Here is a 19,015-nt window from a genome sequence, read left to right as displayed (position 1 = left end):
TGCAAGTGACATATCAGATAAAGGGTTAGTATCCAAAATCTATAAAGAGCTTATCAAACTCAATACGCAAAACACAAGTAATCCAGTGATGAAATGGGCAAAAAACATGAATAGACACTTCTGCAAAAAAGACATCCAGATGGCCAACCGATACATGAAAAAATTCTCAACATCACTCATCATCAGGGAAATACAAATCAAAAACACCATGAGATACCACCTCACACCTGTCAGAATGGCTAACATTAGCAACCCAGGCAACAACAGAGGTTGGCGAGGATGCAGAGAAAGAGGATCTCTTTTGCATTGTTGGTGGGAATGCAAGCTGGTGCAGCTACTCTGGAAAACGGTATGGAGTTTCCTCAAAAAATTAAAAATAGAACTACCCTACAACCCAGCCATTTCACTACTAGGTGTTTACCCATGGGATACAGGTGTGCTGATGCATAAGGGCAAATGTACCCCAATGTTTATAGCAGCACTATCAACAATAACCAAAGTATGGAAAGAGCCCAAATGTCCATTGGTGGATGAATGGATAAAGAAGATGTGGTATATAAATACAATGGAGTATTGCTCAGCAATCAAAAAGAATGAAATCTTGCCATTTGCAACTACATGGATGGAACTGGACGGTATTATGCTAAGTGAAATTAGTCAGTCAGAGAAAGACAAATATCATATGATTTTACTCATATGAGGACTTTAAGAGACAAAACAGATGAACATAAGGGAAGGGAAAGAAAAATAATATAAAAACAGGGAGGGGAACAAAGCATAAGAGACTCATAAATATGGAGAAAAAACAGAGGGTTACTGGAGGGGGTGTGGGAGAGGGGATGGCTACATGGGTAAGGGGCATTAAGGAATCTACTCCTGAAATCATTGTTGCACTATACACTAACTAATTTGGATGTAAATTTAAAAAAATAAAAGAAAAAAAAAGAAAGAATGGAGTCCAGGGGACCTGGGTGACGCAGTTAAGTGTCTGACCCTTGGTTTTGGCTCAGGTCATGATCTCATGTTTCATGGGTTCAAGGTCCACCTTGGGTTCTGTGCTGGCAGAGCAGAGCCTGCTTGGGATTCTCTCTCTCCCCCTCTCTCTTTACCCCTGCACTGCTCATGCTATGTCTATCTCAAAATAAATAAATAAGCTATAAAAAATTTTAGAAATAGTGGAGGCCAGAAGGCAATGGATGATATACAAAAAGTGCTTGAGAGAGACCGGCAGAAGATGGCGGCGTAGGAGGATGCTGGACTCACCGCGCCTTCTGCTGATCACTTAGATTCCACCTACACCTGCCTAAATAACCCAGAAAACCGCCAGAAGATTAGCAGAATGGAGTCTCCAGAGCCAAGCGCAGATGAGAGGCCCATGGAAGAGGGGCCCCTCCTGAAGTGGATCACCTAAGGAGAAGCGAGCTTAGCCTGCCCCTCTTGCCCCCATGCACCTTGCCTACCCACCCCAGCTAATATGCCAGATCCCCAGCACCACAAGCCTGGCAGCGTGCAAGTAGCCCAGATGGGCCACGTGACCCCACAGTGAATCCCGCCCCTAGGAGAGGGGAAGAGAAGGCACACACCAGTCTGACTGTGGCCCCAGCGGTGGGCTGGGGGCAGGCATCAGGTCTGACTGCGACCCCGCCCACCAACTCCAGTTATACACCACAGCACAGGGGAAGTGCCCTGCAGGTCCGCACCACTCCAGGGACTACCCAAAATGACCAAACGGAAGAATTCCGCTCAAAAGAATCTCCAGGAAATAACAACAGCTAATGAACTGATCAAAAAGGATTTAAATAATATAACAGAAAGCGAATTTAGAATAATAGTCATAAAATTAATCGCTGGGCTTGAAAACAGTATAGAGGACAGCAGAGAATCTCTTGCTACAGAGATCAAGGGACTAAGGAACAGTCGGGAGGAGCTGAAAATCGCTTTAAACGAGATGCAAAATAAAATGGAAATGACCACAGCTCGGACTGAAGAGGCAGAGGAGAGAATAGGTGAACTAGAAGATAAAATTATGGAAAAAGAGGAAGCTGAGAGAAAGAGAGATAAAAAAATCCAGGAGTATGAGGGGAAAATTAGAGAACTAAGTGATACACTAAAAAGAAATTATATACGCATAATTGGTATCCCAGAGGAGGAAGAGAGAGGGAAAGGTGCTGAAGGTGTACTAGAAGATATAAGAGCCGAGAACTTCCCTGAACTGGGGAAGGAAAAAGGCACTGAAATCCAAGAGGCACAGAGAACTCCCTTCAGACGTAACTTGAATCGATCTTCTGCACGACATATCATAGTGAAACTGGCAAAATACAAGGATAAAGAGAAAATTCTGAAAGCAGCAAGGGATAAACGTGCCCTAACATATACAATACAGGGACCCTATAAGACTCGTGACCAATCTCTCTTCTGAAACTTGGCAGGCCAGAAAGGATTGGCACGAGATCTTCAATGTGTTGAACAGAAAAAAATTGTAGCCGAGAATCCTTATCCAGCAAGTCTGTCATTTAGAATAGAAGGAGAGATAGAGGTCTTCCCAAACAAACAAAAACTGAAGGAATTTGTCACCACTAAACCAGCCCTACAAGATATCCTAAAGGGGATCCTGTGAGACAAAGTACCAGAGACATCGCTACAAGCATAAAACATACAGACATCACAATGACTCTAAACCCATCTCTTACTATAATAACACTGAATGTAAATGGATTAAATGCGCCAACCAAAAGACATAGGGTATCAGGATGGATAAAAAAACAAGACCCATCTATTTGCTGTCTACAAGAGACTCATTTTAGACCTGAGGACACCTTCAGATTGAAAGTGTGGGGATGGAGAATCATCTATAATGCTACTGGAAGTCAAAAGAAAGCTGGAGTAGCCATACTTACACCAGACAAACTAGACTTTAAATTAAAGGCTGTAACAAGAGATGAAGAAGGGCATTATATAATAATTGCACAGTCTATCCATCAGGAAGAGCTAAGAATTATAAATGTCTATGCGCCAAATACGGGAGTCCCCAAATATATAAAACAAATACTCATAAACATAAGCAACCTTATTGATAAGAATGTGGTAACTGCAGGGGACTTTAACACTCCACTTACAGAAATGGATAGATCATCTAGACACACAGTCAATAAAGACACAAGGGCCCTGAATGAGACATTGGATCAGATAGACTACAGATATATTTAGAACTCTGCATCCCAAAGCAACAGAATATACTTTCTTCTCGAGTGCACATGGGACATTCTCCAAGATAGATCATATACTGGGTCACAAAACAGCCCTTCATAGGTTTACAAGAATTGAAATCATACCATGCATACTTTCAGACCACAATGCTGTGAAGCTTGAAATCAACCACAGGAAAAAGTCTGGAAAACCTCCAAAAGCATGCAGGTTAAAGGACACCCTACTAAAGAATGAATGGGTCAACCAGGAAATTAGAGAAGACATTAAAAAATATATGCAAACAAACGAAAATGAAAATACAACAATCCAAATGCTTTTGGGACGCAGCGAAGGCAGTCCTGAGAGGAAAATACATTGCAATCCAGGCCTATCTCAAGAAATAAGAAAAATCCCAAATACAAAATCTAACAGCACACCTAAAGGAAATAGAAACAGAACAGCAAAGGCAGCCTAAACCCAGCAGAAGAAGAGAAATAATAAAGATCAGAGCAGAAATACACAATATAGAATCTAAAAAAACTGTAGAGCAGATCAACGAAACCAAGAGTTGGTTTTTTGAAAAAATAAACAAAATTGACAAACCTCTAGCCAGGCTTCTCAAAAAGAAAAGGGAGATGACCCAAATGATAAAATCATGAATGAAAATGGAATTATTGCAACCAATCCCTCAGAGATACAAGCAATTATCAGGGAATACTAGGAAAAATTATATGCCAACAAATTGGACAACCTGCAAGAAATGGACAAATTCCTAAACACCCACACGCTTCCCAAACTCAATGAGGAGGAAATAAAAGCTTGAACAGACCCATAACCAGCAAAGAAATTGAATCAGTTATCAAAAATCTCCCAACAAATAAGAGTCCAGGACCAGATGGCTTCCCAGGGGAGTTCTACCAGACATTTAAAGCAGAGATAATACCTATCCTTCTCAAGCTGTTCCAAGAAATAGAAAGGGAAGGAAAACTTCCAGACTCATTCTATGAAGCCAGTATTACTTTGATTCCCAAAGCAGACAGAGACCCGGTAAAAAAAAAAAGAGAACTACAGGCCAAAATCCCTGATGAATATGGATGCAAAACTCTCAATAAGATACTAGCAAATCGAATTCAACAGCATATAAAAAGAATTATTCACCATGATCAAGTGGGATTCATCCTGGGATGCAGGGCTGGTTCAACATTCGCAAATCAATCACGTGATACATCACATTAATAAAAGAAAAGATAAGAACCATATGATCCTGTCAATCGATGCAGAAAAGGCCTTTGACAAAATTCAGCACCCTTTCTTAATAAAAAACCTTGAGAAAGTCGGGATAGAAGGAACATACTTAAAGATCATAAAAGCCATTTATGAAAAGCCCACAGCTAACATCATCCTCAATGGGGAAACACTGAGAGCTTTTTCCCTGAGATCAGGAACACGACAGGGATGCCCACTCTCACCGCTGTTATTTAACATAGTGTTGGAAGTTCTAGCATCAGCAATCAGACAACAAAAGGAAATCAAAGCATCAAAATTGGCAAAGATGAAGTCAAGCTTTCACTTTCTGCAAATGACATGATACTATACATGGAAAATCCGGTAGACTCCACCAAAAGTCTGCTAGAACTGATATATGAATTCAGCAAAGTTGCAGGATACAAAATCAAGGTACAGAAATCAGTTGCATTCTCATACACTAATAATGAAGCAACAGAAAGACAAATAAAGGAACTGATCCCATTCACAATTGCACCAAGAAGCATAAAATACCTAGGGATAAACCTAAGCAAACATGTAAAAGATCTGTATGCTGAAAACTATAGAAAGCTTATGAAGGTAATTGAAGAAGATATAAAGAAATGGAAAGACATTCCCTGCTAATGGATTGGAAGAACAAATATTGTCAAAATGTCAATACTACCCAAAGCTATCTACAAATTCAATGCAATCCCAATAAAAATTTCACCAGAATTCTTCTCGAAACTAGAACAAGCAATCCTAAAATTCATATGTAACCACAAAAGGCCTCAAATAACCAAAGTAATTTTGAAGAAGACCAAAGCAGGAGGCATCACAATCCCAGACTTTAGCCTCTACTACAAAGCTGTCATCATCAAGACAGCATGGTATGGGCACAAAAACAGACACATAGACCAATGGAATAGAATAGAAACCCCAGAACTAGACCCACAAAAGTATGGCCAACTCATCTTTGACAAAGCAGGAAAGAACATCCAATGGAAAAAAGACAGTCTCTTTAACAAATGGTGCTGGGAGAACTGGACAGCAACATGCAGAAGGTTGAAAGTAGACCACTTTCTCACACCATTCACAAAAATAAACTCAAAATGGATTAAGGACCTGAGTGTGAGACAGGAAACCATCAAAATCCTAGAGGAGAAAGCAGGAAAAGACCTCTCTGACCTCAGCCATAGCAATCTCTTACTCGACACATCCCCAAAGGCAAGGCAATTAAAAGCAAAAATGAACTACTGGGACCTTATGAAGATAAAAAGCTTCTGCACAGCAAAGGAAACAACCAACAAAACTAAAAGGCAACCAACGGAATGGGAAAAGATATTTGCAAATGACATATCGGACAAAGGGCTAGTATCCAAAATCTATAAAGAGCTCACCAAACTCCACACCCGAAAAACAAATAACCCAGTGAAGAAATGGGCAGAAAACATAAATAGCCACTTCTCTAAAGAAGACATCCGGATGGCCAACAGGCACATGAAAAGATGTTCAACGTCGCTCCTCATCAGGGAAATACAAATCAAAACCACACTCAGATATCACCTCACGCCAGTCAGAGTGGCCAAAATGAACAAATCAGGAGACTATAGATGCTGGAGAGGATGTGGAGAAACGGGAACCCTCTTGCACTGTTGGTGGGAGTGCAAATTGGTGCAGCCACTCTGGAAAACAGTGCTGAGGTTCCTCAGAAAATTAAAAATAGACCTACCCTATGACCCAGCAATAGCAGTGCTAGGAATTTACCCAAGGGATGCAGGAGTGCTGATGCACAGGGGCACTTGTACCCCAATGTTTATAGCAGCACTCTCAACAATAGCCAAATGATGGAAAGAGCCTAAATGTCCATCAACTGATGAACGGATAAAGAAATTGTGGTTTATATACACAATGGAGTACTACGTGGCAATGAGAAAGAACGAAATATGGCCCTTTGTAGCAACGTGGATGGAACTCGAGAGTGTGATGCTAAGTGAAATAAGCAGGGAAAGACAGATACCATATGTTTTCACTCTTATGTAGATCCTGAGAAACTTAACAGAAACCCATGGGGGAGGGGAAGGAAAAAAAAGAGGTTAGAGTGGGAGAGAGCCAACGCATAAGAGACTCTTAAAAAGTGAGAACAAACTGAGGGTTGATGGGGGTGGGTGATGGGTATTGAAGAGGGCACCTTTTGGGATGAGCACTGGGTGTTGTATGGAAACCAATCTGACAATAAATTTCATATATTGGAAAAAAAATGCAACTGAATTCTGTACATTGATTTTGTATCCTGCTACTTTGCTGAATTCATGTGTCAGTTCTAGTAGACTTTTGGTGGAGTCTATCAGGTTTTCCACATATAATATCATGTCATCTTCAAAAAGTGAAAGTTTGACATCATCTTTGCCAATTTTGATGCCTTTGATTTCCTTTTGTTGTCTGATTGCTGATGCTAGCACTTCCAACATTATGTTAAACAACAGCAGTGAGAGTAGACATCCCTGTCGTGTTCCTCATCTCAGGGGGAAAGCTCTCAGTGTTTCCCCATTGAGGATGATATTAGCTGTGGGCTTTTCATAAATGGCTTTTATGGTGTTTAAGTATGTTACTTCTATCCCGACTTTCTCAAGGGTATTTTATTAAGAAAGGATGCTGAATTTTTTCAAATAGGTTTTCTGCATCGATTGACAGGATCATATGGTTCTTTTCTTTTCTTTTATTGATGTGATGTATCACATTGAATGAGCCTTGCAGCCCAGGAGTGAATCCCACTTGATCATGGTGAATAATTCTTTTTATATGTTGTTGAATTTGTTTTGCTAGTGTCTTATTGAGAATTTTTGCATCCAGAATCATCAGGGATATTGGCCTGTAGTTCTCTTTTCTTGCTAGGTCTGTCTGGTTTAGGAATCAAAGTAAATGCTGGCTTCATAGAATGAGTCTGGAAGTTTTCCCTCCCTTTCTATTTTTTGGAAAAACTTGAAAAGGATAGGTATTATCTCTGCTAGATGTCTGGTAGAATTCCCCTGGGAAGCCATCTGGTCCTGGACTCTTTTTTGTTGGGAGATTTTTGATGATTGATTCAATTTCTTCGCTGGTTGTGGGTCTGTTCAAGTTTTGTATTTCTTCCTGTTTGAGTTTTGGAAGTGTGTGGGTGCTTAGGAATTTGTCCATTTCTTGCAGGTTGTCCAATTTGTTGGCATATAATTTTTCATAGTATTCCCTGATAATTGCTTGTATCTCTGAGGGATTGGTTGCAATAATTCCATTTTCATTCATATATTATCTATTTGGGTCATCTCCCTTTTCTTTTTGAGAAGCCAGGCTAGAGGTTTATCAATTTTGTTTATTTTTTCAAAAAACCAACTCTTGGTTTCATTGATTTGTTCTACAGGTTTTTTTTAGATTCTACATTCTCTATTTCTGCTCTGATCTTTATTATTTCTCTTCTTGTGCTGGGTTTGGGGTATCTTTGCTGCTCTGCTTCTATTTCCTTTAGGTGTGCTTTAGATTTTGTATTTGGGATTTTTCTTGTTTCTTGAGATAGGCCTGGATTGCAATGTATTTTCCTCTCAGGACTGCCTTTGCTCCATCCCAAAGCATTTGGATTGTTGTATTTTCATTTTCATTTGTTTGCATATATTTTTTAATGTCTTCTCTAATTTCCTGGTTGACCCACTCATTCTTTAGTAGGGTGTTCTTTAACCTGCATGCTTTTGGAGGTTTTCCAGACTTTTTCCTGTGGTTGATTTCAAGCTTCATAGCATTGTGGTCTGAAAGTATGCATGGTATAAAATCAATTCTTGTAAACTTATGAAGTGCTGTTTTGTGACCCAGTATATGATCTGTCTTGGAGAATGTCCCATGTGCACTCGAGAAGAAAGTATATTCTGTTGCTTTGGGATGCAGAGTTCTAAATATATATGTCAAGTCCGTCTGATCCAATGTATCATTCAGGGCCCTTGTTTCTTTATTGATCCTGTGTCTAGATGATCTGTCTCTTGCTCTAAGTGGAATATTAAAGTCCCCTGCAATTACCACATTTTTATCAAAATGTTGTTTGTGTTTGTGATGAATTGTTTTATATATTTGGGGGCTCCCGTATTCGGTGCATAGACATTTATAATTGTTAGCTCTTCCTGATGGATAGACTGTGTAATTATTATATAATGCCCTTCTTCATCTCTTGTTACAGCCTTTAATTTAAAGTCTAGTTTGTCTGGTGTAAGTATGGCTACTCCAGCTCTTTTGACTTCCAGTAGCATTATAGATGATTCTCCATCCCCACACTTTCAATCTGAAGGTGTCCTCAGGTCTAAAATGAGTCTCTTGTAGACAGAAAATAGATGGGTCTTGTTTTTTTATCCATTCTGATACCCTGTGTCTTTTGGTTGGAGCATTTAGTCCATTTACATTCAGTGTTATTACTGAAAGATATGGGTTTAGAGTCATTGTGATGTCTGCAGGTTTCATGCTTGTAGTGACATCTCTGGTACTTTGTGGTCCTTGCAACATTTCACTCACAGAATCCCCCTTAGGATCTCCTGTAGGGCTGGTTTAGTGATGATGAGTTCCTTCAGTTTTTGTTTGTTTGGGAAGACCCTATGTCTCCTTCTATTCTAAACGACAGACTTGCTGGGTAAAGGATTCTTGGCTGCATATTTTTCCTGTTCATCACATCGAAGATTTCCTGCCATTCCTTTCTGGCCTGCCACGTTTCAGTAGATAGGTCTGTCACTATTCTTATCGGTCTCCCTTTATATTTTAGGGCCTGTTTCTCCCTACCTGCTTTCAGAATTTTCTCTTTGTCCTTGTATTTTGCCAGTTTCACTATGATATGTCGTGCGGAAGATTGGTCCAAGTTACATCTGAAGGGAGTTCTCTGTGCCTCTGGGATTTCAATGCCTTTTTCCTTCCCCAGATCAGGGAAGTTCTCAGCTATGATTTCTTCAAGTACACCTTCATCACCTTTTCCTCTCTCTTCCTCCCCTGGAATCCCAATTATGCATATGTCATTGCATTTGATTGCATCACTTAGTTCTCTAATTCTCCCCTCCTACTCCTGGATTTTTTTTATCTCTCTTTTTCTCAGCTTCCTCTTTTCCATAATTTTATCTTCTAATTCACCTATTCTCTTCTCTGACTCTTCAATCTGAGCTGTGGTTGCCTCCATTTTATTTTGCACCTCATTTATAGCATTTTTTTAGCTCCTCCTAAATATTTCTTAGTTCCTTGATCCCTGTAGCAATAGATTCTCTGGTGTCTTCTATACTTTTTTCAAACCCAGCAATTCATTTTATGACTATTATTCTAAATTCTTGTTCCATTATATTGCTTAAATCGTTTTTGATCAGTTCGTTAGCTGTCACTACTTCCTGGAGTTTCTTTTGAGGAAAGTTCTTCTGTTCATCATTTTGGATAGTCCTGGGTGGCACAGACCTGCAGGGCACTTTCCCTGTGCTGTCTGGAGTAACTTGTGTTGGTGGGCGGGGCCACAGTCAGACCTGATGTCTGTCCCCAGCCCACCACTGGGGCCACAGTCAGACTGATGTGTACCTTATCTTCCCCTCTCTGAGGGGCGGGACTCACTGTGTAGTGGTGTGGCCCCTGTCTGGGCTATTTGCACACCGCCAGGCTTGTGGTGCTGCTTTGATGGGATCTGGCGTATTAGCAGGGGTGGCCCGCAAGATGCACAGGGGTGGGAGGGGAAGGCTTAGCTTGCTTTGCCATCAGTGGTCTCCTGCGGGATTGGCCCTGCAGCCCTGGGAGGGAGGCTGACCCATTTCAGGGATGGAGTCACAGAAGCACAGCATTGGTTGTTTGCACCATGCAAGCAAGTTCAGTGATGGGAACTGGTTCCCTTTGGGATTTTGGCTGGGGAATAGGAAAGGAATATGGCACTGGTCATTGCCTTTGTTCCCCGCTGGGCTGAGCTTTTTCTTCTGGGGCTCAGCAACTCTCCCTCCCAGTGCCCTCTCGCCCTCCCCGCTCTCTGAGAGCAGAGCTGTTGACTTACAATAGTCCAGATGTGAAGTCCCACTGGCTGTCAGAACTCACGCAGTCCAACCCCTCCGCTTATGCAAGCCAGACTTCAGGGGCTCTGCCTTGCCAGGAGGGCTGCCCCTCCACCACCCCGGCTGCCTCCCACCAGTCCAGGTAGCATGCACTTCCTCTCCGCCCTTCCTACCCTCTTCTGTGGACCTCTCTTATCTATGCTTGGCTCCAGAGAATCCATTCTGCTAGTCTTCTGATGCTTTTCTGGGTTATTTAGGCAGATATGGTCTAAGCAGTCTAAACCATCAGCAGGACTCGGTGAGCCCAGTGTCCTCCTGTGCCGCCATCTTCCAATCTCCATACGTAGATTTCAAATTTAAGGTATTAAAGAACAGTTTGTTATGTCCCTCATGAAAGCTAAGGTTTTGTTATGTCTTTTACTTGATCCTAGGTCTCTATCCTGCTACCAGCGGAAAGGCCTATGTTAACGGATATGACACCTCAAAGCAGATGATCCAGATCAGGAAAAGCTTGGGCTTGTGTCCCCAACAGAACTTGTTGTTTGATTACTTGACCGTCTCAGAACACCTTTATTTTTATTGTTTGGTAAGCCAAAAATATGTTCCTTTTTCCCATTCTATTGGTGTACTTCAGGCACATTACCAATTATCCATATCCTTATTCTTAGAAAGTTCAAAAACTTATTTTTGATGAATTCTCCTTTAAACATAAAGTCAGACAAAAGGAAAAAGACACTATACAGATGATATAAGAGAACAGCTTGTGTAAGGTGTTTCTAAGGATAAAGTTGGAAGTACCATGTAAAGTCTCGCTTCTCTTTCTAGGTAAAAGGAATGCCTCGAAAGACACGTCTTGTGGAAATTGATCATATGTTGTCTACTTTTAACCTGCTAGATAAGCATAATGCATTTTCATTTTCACTGAGTGGAGGAATGAAGCGCAGACTCTCTGTGATCATAGCACTTATAGGGGGCTCCCAGGTAAAAACAACAACAACAATGACAAGAAACACACATAAAAAATGGATCCACACTGAAGCTGGTCTAAAAAAATCAGCCAACAGAAACCTGAGAGCTGATATAGATCTAAGACTGTTAAAGGAACTTTACATATGAAATCCCATATGGAATTCATATTGTCAACCTTGTAACCAAACTGTCTCAGGTTTGGAATTATCCTAGCATTCGTAATTCAGTTTTAGTCTAAACTTGTTATCTTAGCTTAATTGGACAAGGGTCTGAAAAAGCAAAACCAGAATAAACCCCATAACTGGTAAGACGCTAGTGACACTAGTACATAGTATTTAATGGTTATGGAATTGTTCTTCTGGTCTTTAGGTTGTGATACTTGATGAGCCAACATCTGGAATGGACCCAGTCTCAAGGAGGGCCACCTGGGATGTCCTTCAGCAGTATAAAGAGGATCATACCATCTTATTGACCACCCACTACATGGATGAAGCTGACATCTTGGGTGACCGCATAGCCATCATGGTCAAAGGATCCCTGCGGTGCTGTGGCTCTTCAGTTTTCCTGAAAAAAATATATGGTCTCTTTCCCTTTGATTATTCTTTGGATATTGATATGTTAATATTCTTCAAACATAATCTTCATGGATATTGATTTCTTCATAATATTATAGTATAATTTCCCTAGTTTTTTGTCTATCACCCCAGAACTTCTATTTCCTTTGTCCTTTTATTTGGAACTCTACAGTGAGCTCTTTGAAGTAATGGTCATAGTTTACATATTGTTAATATGGAAGTAGAGTTGACATACAGTGTCATATTATTTTCAGGTTTACATCATAGGGATTCAGTATTTTTATACATGACAAAATGATCCCCATAAGTCTAGTTACCATCTGTAATCATACAAAGTTATTATAATATTATTGAATGTATTCTCTATGCTGTGTATTATATCTTCATTACCTATTTATTTGGTAACCAGAAGTTTATTCCTCTTAATCCCCTTCACCTATTTGCTTGGCCTCCAACCCCTTCTACTTCTGGTAACTGACAGTTTCTTTTTTTTTTTTTTAATTTTTTTAAATATTTCTTTCTTTCTTTTTTTTTCAATATATGAAATTTATTGGCAAATTGGTTTCCATACAACACCCAGTGCTCATCCCAAAAGGTGCCCTCCTCAATACCCATCACCCACCCTCCCCTTCCTCCCATTCCCCATCAACCCTCAGTTTGTTCTCACTTTTCAAGAGTCTCTAATGCGTTGGCTCTCTCCCACTCTAACCTCTTTTTTTATCCTTCCCCTCCCCCATGAGTTTCTGTGAAGGTTCTCAGATTCCACATAAGAGTGAAAACATATGGTATCTGTCTTTCTCTGTATGGCTTATTTCACTTAGCATCACACTCTCCAGTTCCATCCACGTTGCTACAAAGGGCCATATTTCGTTCTTTCTCATTGCCATGTAGTACTCCATTGTGTATATAAATCACAATTTCTTTATCCATTCATCAGTTGATGGACATTTAGGCTCTTTCCATCATTTGGCTATTGTTGAGAGTGCTGCTATAAACATTGGGGTACAAGTGCCCCTATGCATCAGTACTCCTGTATCTCCTGGGTAAATTCCTAGCAGTGCTATTGCTGGGTCATAGGGTAGGTCTATTTTTACTTTTCTGAGGAGCCTCCACACTGTTTTCCAGAGGGGCTGCACCAGTTTGCATTCCCACCAACAGTGCAAGAGGGTTCCCGTTTCTCCACATCCTCTCCAGCATCTATAGTCTCCTGATTTGTTCATTTTGGCCACTCTGACTGGCGTGAGGTGATATCTGAGTGTGGTTTTGATTTGTATTTCCCTGATGAGGAGCGACGTTGAGCATCTTTTCATGTGCCTGTTGGCCATCTGGAGATCTTCTTTAGAGAAGTGTCTATTCATGTTTTCTGCCCATTTCTTCACTGGGTTATTTGTTTTTCGGGTGTGGAGTTTGGTGAGCTCTTTATAGATTTTGGATACTAGCCCTTTGTCCGATATGTCATTTGCAAATATCTTTTCCCATTCCGTTGGTTGCCTTTTAGTTTTGTTGGTTGTTTCCTTTGCTGTGCAGAAGCTTTTTATCTTCATAAGGTCCCAGTAGTTCATTTTTGCTTTTAATTCCCTTGCCTTTGGGGATGTGTCGAGTAAGAGATTGCTATGGCTGAGGTCAGAGAGGTCTTTTCCTGCTTTCTCCTCTAGGGTTTTGATGGTTTCCTGTCTCACATTCAGGTGCTTCATCCATTTTGAGTTTATTTTTGTGAATGGTGTGAGAAAGTGGTCTACTTTCAACCTCCTGCATGTTGCTGTCCAGTTCTCCCAGCACCATTTGTTAAAGAGACTGTCTTTTTTCCATTGGATGTTCTTTCCTGCTTTGTCAAAGATGAGTTGGCCATACTTTTGTGGGTCTAGTTCTGGGTTTCTATTCTATTCCATTGGTCTATGTGTCTGTTTTTGTGCCCATACCATGCTGTCTTGATGATGACAGCTTTGTAGTAGAGGCTAAAGTCTGGGATTGTGATGCCTCCTGCTTTGGTCTTCTTCAAAATTACTTTGGTTATTTGGGGCCTTTTGTGGTTTCATATGAATTTTAGGATTGCTTGTTCTAGTTTCGAGAAGAATGCTGGTGCAATTTGGATTGGGATTACATTGAATGTGTAGATAGCTTTGGGTAGTATTGACATTTTGACAATATTTATTCTTCCAATCCATTAGCAGGGAATGTCTTTCCATTTCTTTATATCTTATTCAATTACCTTCATGAGCTTTCTATAGTTTTCAGCATACAGATCTGTTACATCGTTGGTTAGATTTATTCCTAGGTATTTTATGCTTCTTGGTGCAATTGTGAATGGGATCAGTTCCTTTATTTGTCTTTCGGTTGCTTCATTGTTAGTGTATGAGAATGCAACTGACTTCTGTATATTGGTTTTGTATCCTGCAACTTTGCTGAATTCATGTATCAGTTCTAGCAGAGTTTTGGTGGAGTCTATCGGGTTTTCCATGTATAGTATCATGTCATTTGCAGAAAGTGAAAGCTTGACTTCATCTTTGTCAATTTTGATGCCTTTGATTTCCTTTTGTTGTCTTATTGCTGATGCTAGAACTTCCAACACTATGTTAAATAACAGCGGTGAGAGTGGGCATCCCTGTCGTGTTCCTGATCTCAGGGAAAAAGCTCTCAGTGTTTCCCCATTGAGGATGATGTTAGCTGTGGGCTTTTCATAAATGGCTTTTATGATCTTTAAGTATGTTCCTTCTATCCCGACTTTCTCAAGGTTTTTTATTAAGAAAGGGTGCTGAATTTTGTCAAAGGCCTTTCTGCATCGATTGACAGGATCATATGGTTCTTATCTTTTCTTTTATTAATGTGATGTATCACGTGATTGATTTGCGAATGTTGAACCAGCCCTGCATCCCAGGATGAATCCCACTTGATCATGGTGAATAATTCTCTTTATATGCTGTTGAATTCGATTTGCTAGTATCTTATTGAGAATTTTTGCATCCATATTCATCAGGGATTTTGGCCTGTAGTTCTCTTTTTTTACCGGGTCTCTGTCTGGTTTAGGAATCAAAGTAATACTGGCTTCATAGAATGAGTCTGGAAGTTTTCCTTCCCTTTCTATTTCTTGGAACAGCTTGAGAAGGATAGGTATTATCTCTGCTTTAAATGTCTGGTAGAACTCCCCTGGGAAGCCATCTGGTCCTGGACTCTTATTTGTTGGGAGATTTTTGATAACTGATTCAATTTCTTCGCTGGTTATGGGTCTGTTCAAGCTTTCTATTTCCTCCTCATTGAGTTTGGGAAGCGTGTGGGTGTTTAGGAATTTGTCCATTTCTTGCAGGTTGTCCAATTTGTTGGCATATAATTTTTCCTAGTATTCCCTGATAATTGCTTGTATCTCTGAGGGATTGGTTGCAATAATTCCATTTTCATTCATGATTTTATCTATTTGGGTCATCTCCCTTTTCTTTTTTTTTCTTTTTTTTTTTAACGTTTATTTATTTTTGAGACAGAGAGAGACAGAGCATGAATGGGGAAGGGTCAGAGAGAGAGGGAGACACAGAATCAGAAACAGGCTCCAGGCTCTGAGCCATCAGCCCAGAGCCCGACGCGGGGCTCGAACTCACGGAGCGCGAGATCGTGACCTGGCTGAAGTCGGACGCTTAACCGACTGCGCCACCCAGGCGCCCCTCCCTTTTCTTTTTGAGAAGCCTGGCTAGAGGTTTGTCAATTTTGTTTATTTTTTCAAAAAACCAACTCTTGGTTTTGTTGATCTGCTCTACAGTTTTTTAGATTCTACATTGTTTATTTCTGCTCTGATCTTTATTATTTCTCTTCTTCTGCTGGGTTTAGGCTGCCTTTGCTGTTCTGCTTCTATTTCCTTTAGGTGTGCTGTTAGATTTTGTATTGGGGATTTTTCTTGTTTCTTGAGATAGGCCTGGATTGCAATGTATTTTCCTCTCAGGACTGCCTTTGCTCCATCCCAAAGCATTTGGATTGTTGTATTTTCATTTTTGTTTGTTTCCATATATTTTTTAATGTCTTCTCTAATTTCCTGGTTGACCCACTCATTCTTTAGTAGGGTGTTCTTTAACCTGCATGCTTTTGGAGGTTTTCCAGACTTTTTCCTGTGGTTGATTTCAAGCTTCATAGCATTGTGGTCTGAAAGTATGCATGGTATAATTTCAATTCTTGTATACTTATGAAGGGCTGTTTTGTGACCCAGTATGTGATCTGTCTTGGAGAATGTTCCATGTGCACTCAAGAAGAAAGTATATTCTGTTGCTTTGGGATGCAGAGTTCCAAATATATGTGTCAGGTCCATCTGATCCAGTGTATCATTCAGGGCCCTTGTTCTTTATTGACCGTGTGTCTAGATGATCTATCCATTTCTGTAAATGGAGTGTTAAAGTCCCCTGCAGTTACCACATTCTTATGAATAAGGTTGCTTATGTTCATGAGTATTTGTTTTATATATTTGGGGGCTCCCGTATTCGGCACATAGACATTTTTAATGTTAGCTCTTCCTGATGGATAGACCCTGTAATTATTATATAATGCCCTTCTTCATCTCTTGTTACAGCCTTTAATTTAAAGTCTAGTTTGTCTGATATAAGTATGGCTACTCCAGCTTTCTTTTGGCTTCCAGTAGCATGATAAATAGTTCTCCATCCCCTCACTCTCAATCTAAAGGTGTCCTCAGGTCTAAAATGAGTCTCTTGTAGACAGAAAATAGATGGGTCTTGTTTTTTTATCCATTCTGATACCCTATGTCTTTTGGTTGGTGCATTTAGTCCATTTACATTCAGTGTTATTATAGAAAGAGATGGGTTTAGAGTCATTGTGATGTCTGTATGTTTTATGCTTGTCTCACAGGATCCCCCTTAGGATCTCTTGTAGTGCTGGTTTAGTGGTGACAATTCCTTCAGTTTTTGTTTGTTTGGGAAGACCTTTATCTCTCCTTCTATTCTAAATAACAGACTTGCTGTATAAAGGATTCTTGGCTGCATATTTTTTCTGCTCATCACATTGAAGTTCTGCTAATCCTTCTGGCCTGCAACGTTTCAGAAGAGAGATTGGTCACGAGTCTTATAGGGTCCCTGTATATGTCAGGGCACGTTTATCCCTTGCTGCTTTCAGAATTTTCTCTTTATCCTTGTATTTTGCCAGTTTCTTTTTTTTTTTAATTTTTTTTTCAACGTTTATTTATTTTTGGGACAGAGAGAGACAGAGCATGAACGGGGGAGGGGCAGAGAGAGAGGGAGACACAGAATCGGAAGCAGGCTCCAGGCTCTGAGCCATCAGCCCAGAGCCTGACGCGGGGCTCGAACTCACGGACCGTGAGATCGTGACCTGGCTGAAGTCGGACGCTCAACCGACTGCGCCACCCAGGCGCCCCGCCAGTTTCACTATGATATGTCGTGCAGAAGATCGATTCAAGTTACGTCTGAAGGGAGTTCTCTGTGCCTCTTGGATTTCAATGCCTGTTTCCTTCCCCAGTTCAGGGAAGTTCTCAGCTATTATTTCTTCAAGTACACCTTCATCACCTTTCCCTCTCTCTTCCTCCTCTGGGATACCAATTATGCGTGTATTATTTCTTTTTAGTGCATCACTTAGTTCTCTAATTTTCCCCTCATACTCCTGGATTTTTTTATCTCTCTTTTTCTCAGCTTCCTCTTTTTCCATAATTTAATCCTCTAGTTCACCTATTCTCTCCTCTGCCTCCTCAATCCGAGCTGTGGTCGTTTCCATTTTTTTGCATCTCGTTTATAGCATTTTTCATCTCCTCCTGACTATGCCTTAGTCCCTTGATCTCTGTAGCAAGAGTTTCTCTGTTGTCCTCTATACTGTTTTCAAGCCCAGCGATTAATTTTATGAGTATTATTCTAAATTCACTTTCTGTTATATTATTTAAATCCTTTTTGATCAGTTCATTAGCTCTTGTTATTTCCTGGAGACTCTTTGGAGCGGAATTCTTCCGTTTGGTCATTTTGGGTAGTCCCTGGCGTGGTGAGGACCTGCAGGGCACTTCCCCTGTGCTGTGGTGTATAACTGGAGTTGGTGGGCGGGGTCGCAGTCAGACCTGATGTCTGCCCCCAGCCCACCGCTGGGACCACAGTCAGACTGGTGTGTGCCTTCTCTTCCCCTCTCCTAGGGGCGGGATTCACTTGGGGTGGCATGGCCCGTCTGGGCTACTTGCACACTACCAGGCTTGTGGTGCTGGGCATCTGGCCTATTAGCTAGGGTTGGTAGGCAAGGTGCACGGGGGCAGGAAGGGTAGGCTTAGCTCACTTCTCCTTAGGTGATCCACTTCAGGAGGGGCCCTGTGGCAGCGGGAGGGAGTCAGACCTGCTGCAGGAGGGGTGGCTCTGCAGAAGCACAGGGCTGGGTGTTTGCGGGGTGCAAGGAATTTCTCTGGCAGGAACTGGTTCCCTTTGGGATTTTGGCTGGGGGATGGGCGAGGGAGATGGCGCTGGCGAGCGCCTTTGCTCCCCGCCAAACTGAGCTCTGTTGTCGCTGGGCTCAGCAACTCTCCCTCCCGTTGTCCTCCAGCCTTCCCGCTTTCCGAGCAGAGCTGTTAACTTATGACCTCCCAGATAGTAAATCCCGCTTGCTGTCGGAACACACTCCATCTGGCCCCTCCGCTTTTGCAATCCAGACTCAGGGGCTCTGCTTGGCCGGTGGACTGCCCCTCCACTCCGGCTCCCTCCTGCCAGTCTGTACAGCGCCATCGCCTCTCCGCCCTTCCTACCCTCTTCCGCAGGCCTCTCGTCTGCACTTGGCTCCAGAGACTCCATTCTGCTAGTCTTCTGGTGGTTTTCTGGGTTATTTAGGCAGGTGTAGGTGGAATCTAAGTGATCAGCAGGATGCGTGGTGAGCCCAGTGTCCTCCTACGCCACTATCTTCCCTAGAATCCCCAAATATTTATTTATTTCTGAGACAGAGAGAGACAGAGCATGAGTGAGGGAGGGGCAAAGAGAGGGACACAGATTCTGAAGCAGGCTCTAGGCTCTGTGCTGTCAGCACAGAGCCTGACTTGGGGCTCGAACTCACTGCGAGATC

The 19,015-nt window shown here is 41.5% G+C and overlaps 1 protein-coding gene across 1 annotated transcript in view; it reads left to right on the top strand.

Moving 5' to 3' along the window:
• The window catches only part of LOC124517903 (phospholipid-transporting ATPase ABCA3-like), a 188,133-nt gene that overhangs the window by 83,846 nt on the left and 85,272 nt on the right, over positions 1-19,015 (top strand). The window contains exons 12-14 of the mRNA XM_047087601.1: positions 10,880-11,034; positions 11,274-11,429; positions 11,787-11,997. Coding sequence (XP_046943557.1) covers positions 10,880-11,034; positions 11,274-11,429; positions 11,787-11,997 — 522 coding nt within the window. The remainder of the gene's footprint in view (positions 1-10,879; positions 11,035-11,273; positions 11,430-11,786; positions 11,998-19,015) is intronic.

Source organism: Lynx rufus, unplaced genomic scaffold (assembly GCF_022079265.1).
Source record: "Lynx rufus isolate CCGP_SWC_20201006 ecotype Redwood Valley unplaced genomic scaffold, mLynRuf1.p SCAF_23, whole genome shotgun sequence".
Taxonomy (NCBI): Eukaryota; Metazoa; Chordata; class Mammalia; order Carnivora; family Felidae; genus Lynx; species Lynx rufus.
This window is presented reverse-complemented; position numbering and strand designations above follow the sequence as displayed.